The sequence below is a fragment of the Mustela nigripes genome, chromosome 14, assembly GCF_022355385.1.
Source record: "Mustela nigripes isolate SB6536 chromosome 14, MUSNIG.SB6536, whole genome shotgun sequence".
NCBI lineage: Eukaryota > Metazoa > Chordata > Mammalia > Carnivora > Mustelidae > Mustela > Mustela nigripes.
The window spans coordinates 62963107-62981008 of NC_081570.1; the positions used below are offsets into that span (position 1 = coordinate 62963107).

At 37.2% G+C, this 17902-nt stretch overlaps 1 protein-coding gene and 2 pseudogenes across 1 annotated transcript in view; 1 reads left to right on the forward strand and 2 right to left on the reverse strand.

The window, feature by feature from the left end:
• Positions 1-16791, forward strand: part of MSH4 (mutS homolog 4) — a 97096-nt gene extending 80305 nt beyond the window's left edge. Inside the window, exons 18-20 of the mRNA XM_059376881.1 lie at positions 8919-9093; positions 10466-10554; positions 16600-16791. Coding sequence (XP_059232864.1) covers positions 8919-9093; positions 10466-10554; positions 16600-16791 — 456 coding nt within the window. The remainder of the gene's footprint in view (positions 1-8918; positions 9094-10465; positions 10555-16599) is intronic.
• Positions 2516-5041, reverse strand: LOC132001541 (endoplasmic reticulum membrane-associated RNA degradation protein-like; annotated as a pseudogene).
• Positions 7604-7846, reverse strand: LOC132001542 (reactive oxygen species modulator 1-like; annotated as a pseudogene).
• Positions 16792-17902: the final 1111 nt, after the last annotated feature.

Below are 17902 nucleotides of genomic sequence, written 5' to 3' on the forward strand. Positions count from 1 at the left end.
TACAAATAGTTCTTTAAACAATTTTAGGTAATAAAAGTATACCACAGTATTTATATTTTCTTAGCTGCAAGAACAGCTAGTATGATAGCTATGTAGACAGCTGAAGGAGGAAATCAAGAAATACAAATAATATCAAGACTAGTCACTTGGCTTTAATTCAATCAAATTAAAAGGCAAAACATGAAAGCACTTCAATAATTGTCTCCGTGGATAATAACATTGACTATGATTTTACAACATGAAGTGAAAAACTAGGCATCTGAGGTCACTTTGTGGAAAATTATTTTACCCACCTAAGATTCATTCCTTTAAAGAAAACAGGTTTCCACAAGTCAAGTAAAAGAGACTATGATTTTTGCTGTTTTATTAAGCTGATTTGTAAAATATCTTTTTAGATAATCTCTCAGAATATATGCAGGTGTGAAAAAACTTAAAATTTTTTTCCATATTTAAAGAACTTTGAGATAGGGTCCTGGGATTGAGCCCCACATTGGGCTGTCTGCTCAGCAGGGAGCCTGCTTCCCCACTCTCTCTCTGCCTGCCTCTCTCCCTACTTGTGATCTCTGTCAAATAAATAAATAAAATCTTTAAAAAAAAAAAGTACCTTGAAATATCCCTAAGATGATCTTCTTTACCTTGAGTGACAGTCTATAATGATTTATTATAAAGAATGAGAAAAATTTTATTTTTGTGATAGATATGTGATAAATCAAAAGTAATATTAAGAGATAACATTAGTCTTTGTAATAGTGAATCTACGTCAGTTGATCTGTGTCAGTTGATCAAAATTTCTCATAAAAACAAGATATATGTATTAAGTGTTAGGATTAAAATCGAATTAGTGTCTGTGATGGTTAATTTTGTATGTCAGCCTGACTGTACTACAGAATACTGGATATTTTGTCAAGTAAGATTTTGGATGTATCTATCAGGGTTTCTGAATGAGATTTGTATTTGAACTGGTAGACCCTCCCTAGAGTGAGTGGGTCCCATCCAGTCAGGATTTTTGTATGTTTTTTGTTTGCTTTTTTTCATGGGCTTGGTAAATATCAGTTCTTTTTATTTCCTCTGTTCCATTCCACCTCTAACATAAGGAGGGTTAAGAGTAGTTAATCCTATAAATCATCATTTAAATTAGAGTGCAAAGGAGATACTGCAAAAGAAAATGTTCCAGGAGCAGAAACACAACATATGAGAACTGGGGTCTACACTTGGACGAGAGAAGTCTGTATCACAGGGGCAAAAGCTTAGTGCTCTGTTTTTTTGCACAAGACTTTAGTTTAAGTGGCTCAGTGCGTTAAGTCTCTGCCTTCGGCTCAGGTCATGATCCCAGGGTCCTGGGATCCAGCCCTGCATCGGACTCTCTGCTCAGCAGGGAGCCTCCTTCCCCCTCTCTCTCTGCCTGCCTCTCTGCCTACTTGTGGTCTCTCTCTGTCAAATAAATAAATAAAAATCTTTATTAAAAAAAAAAAAGAGTTTAGTGTAAAAGGGGCGGTGGGTATTGAGTTGGCAAAGGGATGGATAGAGTGAGCTAGAATGTCCGTCATTGCACAGAACCACTCCTTCCCTTTGAGGTCTCCTTGGCACTATTCTCTGACAGCAGAGAAGCCAGAAACACATATGGTGAATGGCCTTCCTTGGAGAGCTGTGGGCTAGAACCTGCCAGGGAGGTTTGGAAGGTGGAGAAGGGGCTGTAATTCACTGTGTGCAGCCTAGCGCATACACAGACCTGGGGTGCAGGACAGCGGCAGAGGGGTTCCTGAGAGCTTCTGGCTATGCTGCTGCCCCTGAGAGAGATGTCAGGGGCTTTCCAGCTGTTCCAGACAATTGCAGTAGCCCAGTGAGCTCTTGAGAATTGCAGATTTTGGTTCTCTGGGGTGTACTGGGGTAGCTGCAACCCTGACCCTTGCTCTGCTCACTTTCCCTGCTCCTTTAACAAAACCCTCCATACCCAGACACATGCCAGGGCTCCTGTTTTCCTGGCTACAAACGGACCAGCAAACCTGCTGCCTGGTACCACATCTGACCACCATACCTTCCAGGAGCTGTTCCTCTTCTGCTCTGTCCTATGGGATTTGGATCTTCTAACCTTATTCTCAGCTCCAGGGATGAGGCCAGACTGACTCAAGCTTTTTCTCCGTACCTCAGTGATGGCTCAGGAGTGGATGCCTACCCAGCCTGGCCAGTGAGTATAGGAGGAGGGTCCTGGCCACAGTGACAGTTTCCAAGAGATTTCTGGGTGACATCTCGGTAAAAAGTTCCCCCTCCTCTGGACACTGTGTCATGGTGGAGGGACCAAGCTGCTGTGGCCACTTGGTTCCAGGACAGCATGCAACCGGAGGTTCACACAAACTCAGGAACAGCAAATGAGAAGGCAATAGAGAAAGAGAACTTGATCCTTAGTCAAACAGACCTTGCAATCCACCCTACCACTGGATTTTCAATTTCCATGTTGGTAAAGCCTGTTCAGCCTGGGTTTTTTGATGTAGCCAAAAACGTTTTTGACTTATTATTTTCAGAAGACACCTTTACTTGTGGATTTCTTGGCTAAATGTATTTGTTTCTTCTCACTAAAGGTCAAATTTTCAACAGGGCCGTCCAATTAAGATTGATAGTTTTGTTCCATTTGTTCTTCTGTTGGCTGGTGTAAGCCACCAGGTTCTCCATGTGCTGCAAGAACAGCTTTAAGAACTTTAGATACTCTTAAGAATTTTTTCCATGAACCATATGAAGTTGCAATCAGCAATAAAATTGGGCAAAGCACAGGATACAGAAGCTTCATATTACTTCTTTTGCCTGGAGCACAACCTTCTTTCTACCCACTGCTGATGTCTCAATTCCGTGGAGGCAGTAACTTGACATGGTGTGCAGTGTGTGCTGATGTTTCAAAGCATGATGAGCACTTCTAGAATGGTTCTAGAACTGTAAAGAGTTAGAATGGGGATGCCACAGAGTTCACAGATTACTTGGGCCACTTCTCAGCAGGAAGACTATCCAAGTCACCAACAGCACAGTGATTCTCAGACATGTGGTAATGCAACTTGTATATGATTTTTGTATTTAAAGAGCTGTAGGCATTTGTTTCAGAATTCCTTCTAATCTGGCTGCCTCCCAAGTTCTTCAGGCAAAGGCAAGAAAGGCCAAATACTTATGATGCTCTTCTCACAGCTTAGCACATTTTTTTTTAAAAGATTTTATTTATTTGACAGACAGAGATCACAAGTAGGCAGAGAGGCAGGCGGGGGGAGAGAGAGAGAGATTGGGAAGCAGGCTCCCTGCTGAGCAGAGAGCCCGATGCGGGGCTCGATCCCAGGACCATGAGATCATGACCTGAGCCGAAGGCAGCGGCTTAACCCACTGAGCCACCCAGGCGCCCCAGCTTAGCACATTTTTTAAAAAAGACTTTATTTATTTATTTGACAGACAGAGATCACAAGTAGGCAGAGAGAGAGAGGAGGAAGCAGGTTCCCCACTGAGCAGAGAGCCGGATGCGGGGCTCCATCCCAGGACCCCGGGATCATGACCTGAGCTGAAGGCAGAGGCTTTAACCCACTGAGCCACCCAGGTGCCCCAGCACATTTTTTTTTTTAAGCTGAGAAACTGGACGGAAGGAAACACTCTAGCCTGCAAGGCCAACTAATGATTTTATTACTGCTTTTTCCTTAAACCTTGGTAGTGGATCTTCATCAATGAAGATGAATGAATGAGTAAAAGTACAATAGAAGATGCAAGCAATTGATTTGTTGCTTCTTTTGGAAATTTGGATAAGTTGATGTCCCCATGGCTTAAATGGCCTCTTCTATGGAGACTCTCCCGATGGATCAGGAAATCCCAAAGAAATTCTGTTGTAGGAATTTGACTTTTACCATCATTCAAGTGTTTTGCCAGTGTTTCCTCACAGGTGGTATAAAAAGCTGTTGACTCAGCAGTGAGAAGTCTTTGCAGACATTTGTTAATGGCAAAACTCTCCTAAGTCTTATCTCTAGCTGTGTCAATAACAACATGGGCACAGTTGGCAAAGCTGTGTAGCTTGAACTTGTTTCATGTATAATCAGTATAGGAAGAGGACTTTTAATATAACAATGTATTTCTTCATCACTTCTGCTATTACTGAAAGTACCTCAGAAGTAGCAGCAGAAAAAACAGCCAAATTCTCCAGGTTTATAAGAGCTAGAAAAGGTCAGTGTGCCAGTGCAAGTTTAGTTGGTTGCAGGTAACTCTTCAGCAGCTGACCCAGTTCTGCTGTCAACAGTGTCATTACTGAACAGTAGTTTGGAGGGATTTCTTGAGGGGACACAAACCCATGCCACAAGATGTTATGTAGGAGATCTAATGAAGACTCTTAGTATATCTGCTATGTATTAGCACGTGGAGATCCAATGAAGACTCTTAGTATATCTGCTATGTATTAGCAAGCTCCTCAGATGCAAGCAGATCTCTTAAAAGGGTTTTCTTGGGGTACCTGTTTCATTGAGCATCTGACTTGATTTTGGCTCAGGTCATGATCTTAAGGTCTGGGATAAAGCCCTGCATGGGGCTCTGCACCCAGCGCAGAGTCTGCTTGGAATTCTCTCCCTCTCCCCCCTTCACCACACCCTGCTGCATGCCCTTTCTCTCTTAAAGGGGGGACATTCCTTCCTGTTCAGTAAAAATATATCACCTGAAGCCTGTTGTGGACATGCTGTCAGTTTCATTAAGCTAAAAGAATTAGCAGGAGATTCAAAGCTTTCCAAAGCATCAGATATTTCAGGAAATAACTCTACAAAGGCTGTCCACCTCAACTATGGTGAATATTGAATTTCAAACTGTCCCTTGGTCAGAGATAACAAATATGAGTGGACAGCCTCACACAGGGCCCAGCAGCCTCACACTTCCCCAGTAATCCAGAATCTGGGCTGATTCTCTGTAAACCACATAGTCTGTGATTGTCTTCTAACATACTTCACCTCTATTACAGTGCCATTCATAATCACAGTTTTCTCTGACTTCAAACCTGAGTTTACAGATCATATCATAGGACTGAGGGAGAAAAAGTGGTAATAGGATCCTCTGTTAGCATACTATATGTTTGGGAATTACAACCTGGAACCTGGGAGGTAAGGGAACTGGCCCCTGAACAATCTGGGGGTAGGTACAGCACCAAGGAGAGGGAGGGCAAGGGATATGCCTTTGGGGTCAGGGTCAGGTGCCTTCTTTAGTTGCCCACTAGGGGGGTGGTAGGCCTACCTGCTTCTGGACTGATGCAGTCATAGTGGAGGTCCGGGAGTGGTGGCCTAGAGCCCGAATCAGGGCCTGCCTTCCAGCTCAGTGCCATGGCCATCCTGCTAGAAGGGTGTGGCCAATGCTGCACCTCCTCCTGCCCTTACCGTACTGGGCCTGAACATACCAGGTGAGTGCTCCTGTGTGCATAGGTACCCTGGCTCCCATCTGCTCTACCTCTGTAACTTCTAGCTCCTCCCATCCAATCAGTTATGCGTGGATCCCAGTTGAATACCTGAATAAAACAAAAAGGCTGACCTTTCTGGGAATGAGAGGGTTACTTCCTATCTGACTGCCTTCAATCTAGAGTCATTTTTCCTGCCTTTGGAATAGAATTGAAACATCAACTTTTTCTGGATCTTGAGCCTGCCAGCATTTGGACTGGAACTATACCATTTGCTCTCCAGTTCTCAGGTCTTAAAGACTCAGACTGGAATTATAGCATCAGTTCTCCTGGGTCTCCAGCTTGCTGATTGCAGATCTGGAGATTCGTAAGTCTCCATAATCATATGAACCAATTCCTAATAGTTAAGCTCTCTCTCTTTCTCTCTCTCTACACACACACACACACACACACACACACACACACAGAGTATTCTATTTCTCTGGAGAAGACTGACTATTACAGATTTTGGAATTGAAAGTAGTTCTAGAGCAACAGAATTTTTTTTAATAATTAAAAAAAATTTAATAAACATATAATGTAATATTAGCCCCAGGGGTACAGGTCTGTGAATCGCCAGGTTTACACACTTCACAGCACTCACCATAGCACATACCCTCCCCAGTGTCCTTAACCCCACCACCCTCTCCCTACCCGCCCCCCCGACCCAGCAACCCTCAATTTGTTTTGTGAGATTAAAAGTCTCTTATGGTTTGTCTCCCTCCTGATCCCATCTTGTTTCATTTATTCTTTTCCTACCCTCCAAACCCCCCATGTTGCATCTCCACTTCCTCATACCAGGGAGATCATATGATAGTTGTCTTTCTCCGATTGACTTATTTTGTTAAGCATAATACCCTCTAGTTTCATCCATGTCATCGCAAATGGCAAGATTTCATTTATTTATTTATCTATTTATTTATTTATTTTCAGCATAACAGTATTCGCACCACACCCAGTGCTCCATGCAATCCGTGCCCTCTCTAATACCCACCACCTGGTTCCCCCAACCTCGCACCCTCCACCCCTTCAAACCTCTCAGATTGTTTTTCAGAGTCCATAGTCTCTCATGGTTCACCTCCCCTTCCAATTTCTCCCAAGATTTCATTTCTTTTGATGGCTGCATTATATATATATATATATATATGCCACATCTTCTTTATCCATTCATTTGTTGATGGACATATAGGTTCTTTCCATAGTTTGGCTATTGTGGACATTGCTGCTATAAACATTCGGGTGCACGTGCTCCTTCAGATCACTCCATTTGCATCTTTAGGGTAAATACCCAATAGTGTAATTGTTGGGTCATAGGATAGCTCTATTTTCAACATTTTGAGGAACCTCCATGCTGTTTTCTGGAGTGGTTGCACTAGCTTGCATTCCCACCAACAGTGCAGGAGAGTTCCCCTTTCTCCACATCCTTGCCAGCATCTGTCACTTCCTAACTTATTAATTTTAGCCATTCTGACTGGTGTGAGGTGGTATCTCATTGTGGTTTTTATTTGTATTTCCCTGATGCCAAGTGATGTGGAGCACTTTTTCATGTGTCTGTTGGCCATCTGGATGTCTTCTTTGCAGAATGTCTGTTCATGTCCTCTGCCCATTTCTTGATTGGATTATTTATTCTTTGGTTGTAGAGTTTGATAAGTTTTTAATAGATTTTGGATACTAGCCCTTTATCTGATATATCATTTGCAAATATCTTCTCCCATTCTGTCATTCGTCTTTTGGTTTTGTTAACTCTCTCCTTTGCTGTGCAAAAGCTTTTGATCTTGATGAAGTCCCAATAGTTCATTTTTGCCCTGCTTCCCTTGCCTTTGATGGCATTCCTAGGAAGAAGTTGCTGCGACTGGGTTTGAAGAGGTTGCTGCCCTTGTTTTCCTCAAGAATTTTAATGGATTCCTTTCTCACATTGAGGTCCTTCATCCATTTTGAGTCTGTTCCCATGTGTGGTGTAAAGAAATGGTCCAATTTCATTTTTCTGCATGTGGCTATCCATAGAGCAACAGAATTTTAACGATTAGTTTTCTGAATTAGTTCTGGAGTTTCTGGAATTGACTCTTTAGTCTGATTAGATTTACATTATTTTATTTTTATTATTTAACTCAAAGACTTGTTTTATTATAGTACATGGGTTGGGACAAATGGGAAGGGTTAGATAAGTGGGCAACTATGGCCCTAATTAGTATTGGTGCCCATCCTGATGGCCGTGAATGTGCTGAAGATGCCACCACTCTGCATTATGGTTTTCCTGATGCCACCCATCAGCTCCCAACTCCACATTCCAACCCTGAGCGAAAAAAAAGTACCCAAGAGCACCCCAGCTGCCATGCCCATTGCATAGCCCATCATAAAACCCATCTATACGTGGCTGAAGCAGCTTAGCTTGGTGTGTCTGTAGGGCCCTATAGTCACTGGCATCCTCTTAGTGTTCAGGTCCCTGTACCATAAAGATACTAATGACTCTATTTCTAGTAGTAGAGTGTAGTAGTTTTTTTTGATACATAAATTTCGAGGACATTAATGTTATTATGAACATAGTCCTTACTAGTTTACTGAATTTCTGAATTTTTTCTGTTGCTTTATAAATTTGGTTTTATACCCCTTTTGATTTATTAAGTAGTTGAATCTTTTCATTTTTCTGTCCTGTACCTCTTGCCACACCCCCTTAATAACTGATGCCATTTGCCAGCCCAAATATTTTCCTTTTAATGTCTTAAGACTTTCTTTTTCCACCAATTGCATCTTTATAGTTTTTTTTTTTTTTCTGGTAATATCTTAAAACATAACCAATTATGCAAATCTCTAGTTTAGTAACTCAAGACTGGAAACCATGTGTGCTGGTCATCTCATTTGAACCATCTGCATCAATACCTAAAATACTTCTGGAAAATGGAGTTTTCTGGGATCCCACATTACAATAAGTGATAATTTGCATCTTTAACAAGCTCCCCAGGGGATTACTGAAGTTTGAGAATCATTGTCCTAAGCATTATTCTCCACCTTTTCTTTCTTTTAAGTACCTAACCTAAACAGAATGCAAATCTAAAACCTAAAAATCTTTGTGATTTTGAATACCTAAGACAAACCATTGATTCCACTTTCCAAAAAATAGTTATATGGAGGAAAGCTACTTTTAAAGTAAAGTTTTTTTAAAAGTTGAGTGAAATTTTATGATTTTATTTGTAGAATACTTTTCTAATAAATGATTACCTCACTTAGCAGCTTTATTTCTGGTAAATCTCATCTTTTGAATATATTCAGATTTTATTTTTAGGATTTTATTTTTAAATTTGTTCTCTTTTTTGTAATATATGTGTGATGTGTAAACATAATAAAATGTCTCTTTCATTGAATATAAATTTGCAAAATATTTTGAATTGAGTTGACCAGTATTAGTTTCATTCCTATACTTTTCCCAAACTACCTGGAAAATCAAACTAATTCTTTTTCTAGTTCATTTTAAAAATACATTTATTGTTATATATTCTAGGCATTTACACTGTTTGCTACGCATTTCCTGGAACTATGTCATATAGAGGTCCTGTATCCTAATGTAGAAAACATGCATTTTGAAGTTCAGCATGTGAAGAACACTTCAAGGGATAAAGAAGCAATCCTGTATACCTACAAACTTTGTAAGGGACTCACAGAAGAAAAAAATTATGGTATTGCATATGGAAATTATATCTATATAATATCTATTGAAACACTACATATTCTCATAATTCTTTTCCCCTTTACTTGGCTCTTAATCTAAGCAAATTTTCCTGTCATTCTTTTGAGTGTTTATGCTCTAAGACTGTATTTTCTATATCAAGCTTATATTTTATGTATATTAAGTTTATATTTAAATTTATATTAATCAGTACTTATGTAGAATTACAACACATTAAATTTCCAGAAGTATTAGTTTCTATTCTGAGGAAAGTATAATTTAGCTTGTATTTGCAAGTTATAAATGAATTGAAAATTGTATATTTCTTATACACTTTTTCAGTAACATCTGTTTTCCTCAGATGTTGGGAACTTGATCATCTAAAGTCTTAAAAGGGAATGTATTACCAAACCATATGATGCTTGTAAACTTGATTAGATATTTTCTACCTAAATCATTATATGATGTGTAAAATCTCATGGATTCAGAAATTTTTAAATTGATCCATAAATATAAATTTCCTAAAATAATTTTAGCTATGAATATGACCCTCTGTGGGGTGGGAAGCATCTTTGTTTTGCTATTTGAAATGAGAAATCAACTGCATAACTTAATTTGTGTCAGATACTCTATTTTTATAAGCTTTAATTTCATCTATTACATGGGGATAATTTTCCATGTATGTAGGGCTTATGAAGATTAAATGAATTATCAAACATCTGTTTAATATAGTACCTAGCAATTAGTAACTTCTCAGTAAATGTGCTAGCGTTGTTTCTATTGCCTCTAAAGAAGTACATACAATTAACTGTTAACACACAGTAGAAAGCCTTTGTGGCATTTATACAACAAAATTAGGCTCAGGGAACATGAGAATACTAGGTAGTACTTTGAATTGCATGAAGAATAGTCATCTATAGTTATATCTTGTGAGAAATCCCCCTCTCAGTGATCTGCTAGACAGATGAATATTCAGCTTTAGTGTTATCTCTGTGACTAGGGTTATCTCTCCTCCCTTGCAAAGCACATATTCTTTGACCTTCTGTTAACCAACTGCATTTGTAGTTGGAATTTCATTGTTATTATTCAGTTTTCTAGTTACCCCTTTTCTTTTCCCTATTATGTTTTCCTGTCTCAGATATATGTTGAGAGGTAATTGATATTCTAACTTGTCATACATCTTGGACAAACTAATTAAATCTTATGATTGGCAAATTGTCATTTAGAACTTTGGAAAACTTAATTTTGAGAATGGCTAAGTTCTTCATAAATCCCTGTAGGATGGAAGTTTAAATCTGTGAAGAAAAGATTATTACTGCTTAAAATAAACGTAATACCTGCCATAACAACAACAACATATAGCCCATTGTCTATAATTTTAGGATTAAAAGCTGCAGAGGTGTCATCACTCCCATCATCAATTGTCTTGGATGCCAAAGAAATCACAACTCAAATTACGAGACAAACTTTGGTAAGAAACTTTTTAGCAATAAGAATTGGTTTTCCAATTCAGGAAAATACTTTTAGTGTACATTATTATAATGGTGTTGTACCTAAGTATATGATAATATTAATGATTAAAGCATTTAAAATAAAACCTAATTTTTTTAAAAAAAGATTTTATTTATTTATTTGACAGAGATAGCATAAGTAGGCAGAGAGCAGCGGGCAGGGAGAGACAGAGAAGCAGGGTCTCCACTGAGCAGGGATCCCGATGTGGGGCTCAATCATGGGACTTTGGGATCATGACCTGAGTCAAAGGCAGCCACTTAACTGACTGAGCCACCCAAGCCCCTAAAAACCTAATTCTAAATAAGGCAAATCTTTTTTTACTTCTCACAATTTTTTTGGTTTGGTCTATTTCAACCTTTCCCAACAAATCAACCAGTAAGTTAGTAGACAAAAGTTAAAACAGTTTGGTTCCGGGACGCCTGGGTGGCTCAGTTGGTTAAGCAGCTGCCTTCGGCTCAGGTCATGATCCCAGCGTCCTGGGATCGAGTCCCGCATCAGGCTCCTTGCTCGGCAGGGAGCCTGCTTCTCCCTCTGCCTCTGCCTGCCATTCTGTCTGCCTGTGCTTGCTCTCGTCCTCTCTCTCTCTGATAAATAAATAAAAAATCTAAAAAAAAAAAAAAAAAAACAGTTTGGTTCCTATAATACTTACTGCTACACTAACTTTATGATGAAAAAATAAGTCTATATAAAGTAAGCATTAAAAATAAAAATCACTCTGATGAATCACAGACCTGTACCCCTGAAACAAATAATACATTATATGTTAATAAAAAATAAAAGAAAAAAATAAAAATCACAGGTTGCCTGGGTGGCTCAGTCAGTTAAGTATCTGACTCTTGATCGGCTCATGTCATGATCTCAGGGTTGTGAGATTAAGCCCCAAGTTGGCCTCTGCGCTGGGTGTAGAGCCTGCTTAAGATTCTCTCTCTCCCTCTCTCCAACCCCCACTCATATTTGTTCTCTCTAAAAAATAAATAAAAATTAAAAATAAAAATTACTATGCATCATACTTTAGCATCTTTTTTTTTTTTTTAAGATTTTATTTATTTGACAGACAGAGATCACAAGCAGATCACAAGAGATCCCTCTGCCTGCCTCTCTTGGGAGGCAGGCAGAGGGAGAGGGAGAAGCAGGCTCCCTGCTGAGCAGAGAGTCTGACGTGGGGCTTGATTTCAGGACTCTGGGGTCATGACCTGAGCCAAAGGCAGAGGCTTTAACCCACTGAGCCACCCAGGCGCCCCACTTTAGCATCTTTTAAAATAGTATTTAAGACTCTTATCCATTATCATATATAAGCCTCCTGACCCTTCATGAAGGTTAAGTCTTTCTAGTATAAGATTAATAAGCTGTTACTTTTACTCATTTTTTTGCAACTGAGATTCACAGAGGTTAAGTGTTTTGCTATTGAACTCACATCTATTACCTCAAAATTTGGATATCTTTTTTTTAATATCAGCTTGCTTTATGTTTTAAGAATACATTGTGTTCAGTAAACTATGTGCATTATGAAATTTTCTTCAGTAGTAATGGTTTCCTTTGTCTTTCTCTCTTAACCTGCTTTTAATTTTTATTGTATCCCTTTAGTCTCTTGAGTTTCTAGACTATCTTCATGACTTTACTTACCTAATCCTCCATTTGAATCTCTTCAACAATTTTGGCAGTGTTGGCTTCTGAAGAATCTCTCATTATCTAGTTCCTTAGTCTTCATCTTGCAAGATTCCGCCTTCTTGAGTTGCCTTCTAGGCTTTGGCTTTCCTGATAATGATTCTCAAAATATATTCTAGACAAACTAATCTTGTGCGCATTGATATATTCTACAGCAAATTGATATATTCTACCTTTAGTCAAATATTTTATTAGATAGTTTTTTCCCCTTTTATTGTTCTGTATAGTTTCTTTAACTCTCAAAACATTTCTCCTCTTCCCAAACTTTACCCTCAATGTCCTCACTCTACAGAAAATTCACTTCCTATATTTTTTGAGAGACTTGCAGTTATCTTGATGAATCCTTGAACTTCTTGAAAACTCTAATTTGGAATATCTGTTTTTCACCCAGTTCTCTTCTTTTCTATCTCAGAGAAAAAGATTATCTTTCAATTTATTCAAGGCTAACTTTTCCACCCTTTTCCCATATCCAGTAAGATAAAACTTCATCAGATTCCTTTCTTCTCGCTCTCTTTTTAAAGATTTTATTTTTAAATAATTTCTATACCCAACATGGGGCTCGAACTCACAATCCTGAGAGCAATAGTCACGTGTTCTACTGACTGAGCCAGTGAGGTGCCACATTTTTTAAAAAAGATTTTTTAAAAGTCATTTCTGTACCAAATATGGGGCTTGAGCTTATAATCCTGAGATCAAGAGCCATATGTTCTCCCAACTGAGCCAGCCAGGTATCCTTTGTTCCCCTTCTCTTTGCATCCTTAGTATTTGTTCACTGGCTTTTCCTTTTCCTATGAATATGCTTAGGTAGGTTTTTCCTAAGAAATCCTTCTTTATTACCTTACTTCTCAAGATATTTCTCTCTTTTTTTTTTTTAACTGCCAACTTCTTAAGAGATTATAATAATGATTTACTTCCGTTTTCCACTTGCAAACTAGATCTTGTCATCATGCCACTGAAACTTTCTTTGTGAAATACCAACTAATGATTAATGATTAACTCTTATGGCATTTTTTTTTTCCACTTCTCATCTTCCCTGGTCTCTCTATGGTGTTTGATACTACCCTTCTTTCCCTTTTCATAATTCTTTTCTGTCTTGGCTACTGTGAAATGGTCTTCTCCTGGATGTCTTCATTTTCCTACCTCTGATTACCCCTTTTTTTCTTTTTTCACCAGTGCTTTTTTTTTTGTTCAATTTTTATTTAAATTCTAGTTAATTATACAGCGCAATATTGGTTTCAGGAGTAGAATTCAGTGATTCACCACTTACTTACAATATCCAGTGCTCATCACAACAAACACCCTCCTAATACCCATCACCTATCTAGCCCACCCTCCCTACCTCCTTCTATCAACTGTCAGTTTTTACTCTTTTGTGAAGAGTCCCTTATCGTTTGTTTCCTTCTCTCTTTTTTTCCCTCCCTCCTATATATTCATCTGCTTTCTTTCTTAAATTCCACAAATGAGTAAAATCATATCGTATTTGTCTTTCTCTGACTGATTTATTTTGCTTTAGCATAATATACTCTAGCTCCATCCATCCATCTGTCTTGCAAATGGCAAGATTTCATTTTTGACTGAGTAAAATATATATATATATATATATATATATATATATATATATATATATATATATATACCACCTCATCTTTATCTGTTCATCTGTTGATAGACATCTGGGCTCTTTCCATAGTTGGCTATTGTTGATAATGCACATAGCCCTTCAAGTCTGTATTTTTGTATCCTTTGGGTAAATACCTACTAGTGTAATTCCTGGGTCATCAGGTAGTTCTATTTTTAACTTTTTGAGGACTCTCCATACCGTTTTCTAGAGTTACTGCATCAGTTTGCATTCCCACCAACAGTGCAAGAGGGTTCCCCTTTCTCTTCATCCTCACTAACATCTGTTGTTTCCTGTGTTGTTAATTTTATCCTTTCTGACAAGTGTGAGGTGGTATCTCGTGGTTTTGACTTGTATTTCCCTAATAATGAGTCTTTTTACGTGTCTGTTAGCCCTCTGGATGTCGTCTTTGGAGAAATGTCTATCTCATGTCTTCTGCCCATTTCTTAACTGTATTACTTGTTTTTTATGTGTTGAGTTTAATAATTCTTTATAGATTTTGGATACTAATCCATTATCAGATATGTTATTAGCAGATATCTTCTCCCATTCTGTAGGCTGCCTTTTAGTTTTGTTGTTTCCTTTGCTGTGCAGAAGCTTTTTATCTTAATAAAGTCCCAATAGCTCATTTTTGCCTTTGTTTTCCTTGCCTTTGAAAACATATCTAGCAAGAAGTTGCTGCAGCTGAGGTCAAAGAGACTGCTGCCCGTGTTCTTCTCTGGGATTTTGATAGTTTTTCTGTCTCACATTTAGGTCTTTCATCCATTTTGATTTTATTTTTGTGTATTTTACCAGTACTTTTTATCATTCTACTTATTAAATGGAAGTTTCCCTAAGATTTTGCCCTTCCTTCTGTGTTTGAAACTATATTCTTGGCGAGCTCATCCATTTCTCAGCTTTCATTTTCACTTCTTTTTTACTTTGAATCCATATATTTTTCTTTGTATTTCTTCTTGAAATCTCAGTTTATGTTTTCATTCTTTAATAGGACCAAAATTAAATTTGTAATATGAAAAAAATCTCATTTTTTTGCTCCTAAATTTCTGTGACCCATTATAATCATCTTTGAATCCTTCTTAATCACCTCTCATTAACACTATGCAGTAGATTCTCTTTTTCAATCCAGCATGTGTACATATACCAGATTATCTCCTAAGCATGACTTTTATCATGTTTTCCTGTTCAGAAACTTTTGGTTGTTTCTTATGAAATTAAAGTGAAACTCCTTAGCCAGGGACTATCCTAAATTTTTGAGGATTTCCTGTGGCTTAGGAATTTACACTTTTAACCAGTCTTTAGATGATTCTTAAACACACTAAGGTTTGTTAACTACAAACTTTTTTAAGCTTTATGATCTCCCTTTGTTTACTACCCCAACCTTAGATAACATTTCTCAATTTAACTAAAACCTACATTTCTGCCACATTGAATTACTGGTCATTTCATCATTTTGACCTGTGTACCAGGATTTCTAATGTGTCTGCTCTCGCTGTTTCCTCCACCTAGAATGCCCTTACTTCTCTGTTCTTCTGTCCATCAAGAGTCATTCCAAATATTCCATCCTACTTAAACTTTTCTTGACCTGAGCTGGGAATGAGTTCTCCTTCCTCTAAACTTTGAATCTCTCTCCTGAGACTTATCATAATTACCTAAATCAACTGCATATGAATATGTCTCTTTCACTATAATAATATGTCTCTTCTTTGAGCCTCTTAAGTTCCAGTGGCATGTCAGACAGACATTTTTGTATCCCCAGTAGACATAAAAACAAGGTTGGGGGCCTGGAATATAGATGATAATAGATATTCAGTAAATGTGTATTATTTAGATAATAAACTGATAGTTGATCATTCAATGTATCAGATAGATGGGTGAATATATGATAATCTTATTTTACTTCATGGAATTGGATTCATTTTACTTACAGTGAGAGAAGAAAAATATCTTGAATTGCTTTCTATTGAGAAGAGTTTTTGAGAAGAGGGATTTTATTTTCCATAGTAAAAGGAAACCAACTAACTTTACATTAACAGTTAAGACTGAAATAATTCTTCTATCTAGCTCAGGAAACAAGGTGGATGAAGAATTTTCCAGCTGTACTCCTATCCCTTTGAATAGTAATTCAAAGAATTACTATTCCCCTTATAAACAGTATTTCTTGGGCATCCAAACTATAGATTGTTAAGAATTGGCATAATTTCAAGTAGCTATTTATAGCACTTATTTTCAAAATGTAATCTATTCCTCAGGCAATATATTTTCTTAGACTCTAGCAGTTTCTATACATTAAATCTCTCAGAGGGACAAGCAACTTACTGTTGACCCATTCTGTCTACCAGTTTTATCTATTGGGGAATTAAAGTAGGAGATAGCAGAGTAGTACTTTAGACATTTAAAATGAATACTGAATAGCAATGAGCAATTATATTGAGTGAGAAATTTGACCTATTTAGCAGATCTTTTTTCATTGAAAAGTGATTTTCAAAAATATAGGAATCTATGATAAAGTAAATACTCATGAAAAATTTTATTCTTTCAAAACAATATTTCTTCATTTTTTCTGGTATGTTCTTTGCTAGTTGAATGGAATTGATGTATCCAAAGAAATTAGTTACCTTTGAGTTCTGCATTTCTATGAAAGGAAAGAGAAAATTGCCAAAATTTTAAAACAAAGTCATACTAATCATATTTTAATTTTTATCTATATTTTTTCAATAACAGCAAAACCAAAGGAGTACCCCTGAGATGGAAAGACAGAGAGCTGTGTACCATCTAGCTACTAGGCTTGTTCAAACTGCTCGAAACTCTCAGTTGGATCCAGACAGTTTACGAATGTATTTAAGTAATCTCAAAAAGAAGTATGAAATAGATTTTTCCAGGGCTGAACAAGTTTCAGGAAAGACTGAAGAATAGTAACAATTTATATCATGTACAAATCAAATAGTATATGTTAATATAGGGAAACTAGGATTCATTTTTCCTAAGAGCAAAAGAAAATATTTGCTTAATTTTATATCTTAATGGAAAACTACATTACATTATACTAACCTCGGAATTATCATCTATCTATTGTATATAAAAAATTTGTTATAACTTGAAATATGAAAACCATTGAAAGGATTTTTTATGTTAGAAAAATGTCAGTATAACATTACAGTTTTTCTCATTTATGAAAATTCATGTTATTAATTCTTAAGTGTATTTATACCAAGTTATGGTTTAAAATGTTATTGTAAATGCCTTAGTTTTTGGAAAAGAAAAAACCACCTTTTTCTTTTTTCTAGTCTGGAAACTTAGATGAGTTATTTTACACTCTCTTTTGAAGTAATAAGACCCTATGGCTCAATAATTGCTTAATTAGTACCCCCAAATTCCAACACTGGATACTTACGGGGTTTGTTAAAATGATATTGGAAGTTTTAAAGTTTTTTTTTTTTTGACATTGAGTATAGTTCTAAAGGGTGAAAATAAACAAATAGATATTTTGTAATGCAGAGAATGTTTTTGGAAGGGGGAGTTGCCATCACTCACCCTTTCAGTTTTCCAAATATAAGGCATTGCATTTTCTACTCACCAACCTCTTTTCCAAGTTTCAGTTTTGGCCATCTTCATTAGGTGAGTAACCAAAGCAGCAAAAAGGTAATATTGATTCATTTGCCTCAAGGAGCATTTTATAGAACTGTTTTTCCATAGGCATGTGGCTTACACCATCATTTCAGAGCTTACCTGAAGGTCATTCTTGTTTCATAAAATAACTGTAAGAGCAGGGCTATTGTCTTCTCAAATACCTTATTTCTACAATTCCATCGCATTAGATGACTTATTTATATAATCTTAGCACAAAGGCCCAAAGTAGGGAAGTTATTCTTTTCTTGGACAATTAAGTATCTGGAACTCAGGGCATACATTCAATAAGCTGCAGATTTCTTACTAATTTGGCAAAAAAAATATATTCACATACTGGTTAGGGCCCTATTTTTTTGTTAATGTATTTGTATTTTATAAAATCTAATATTTTTTACTT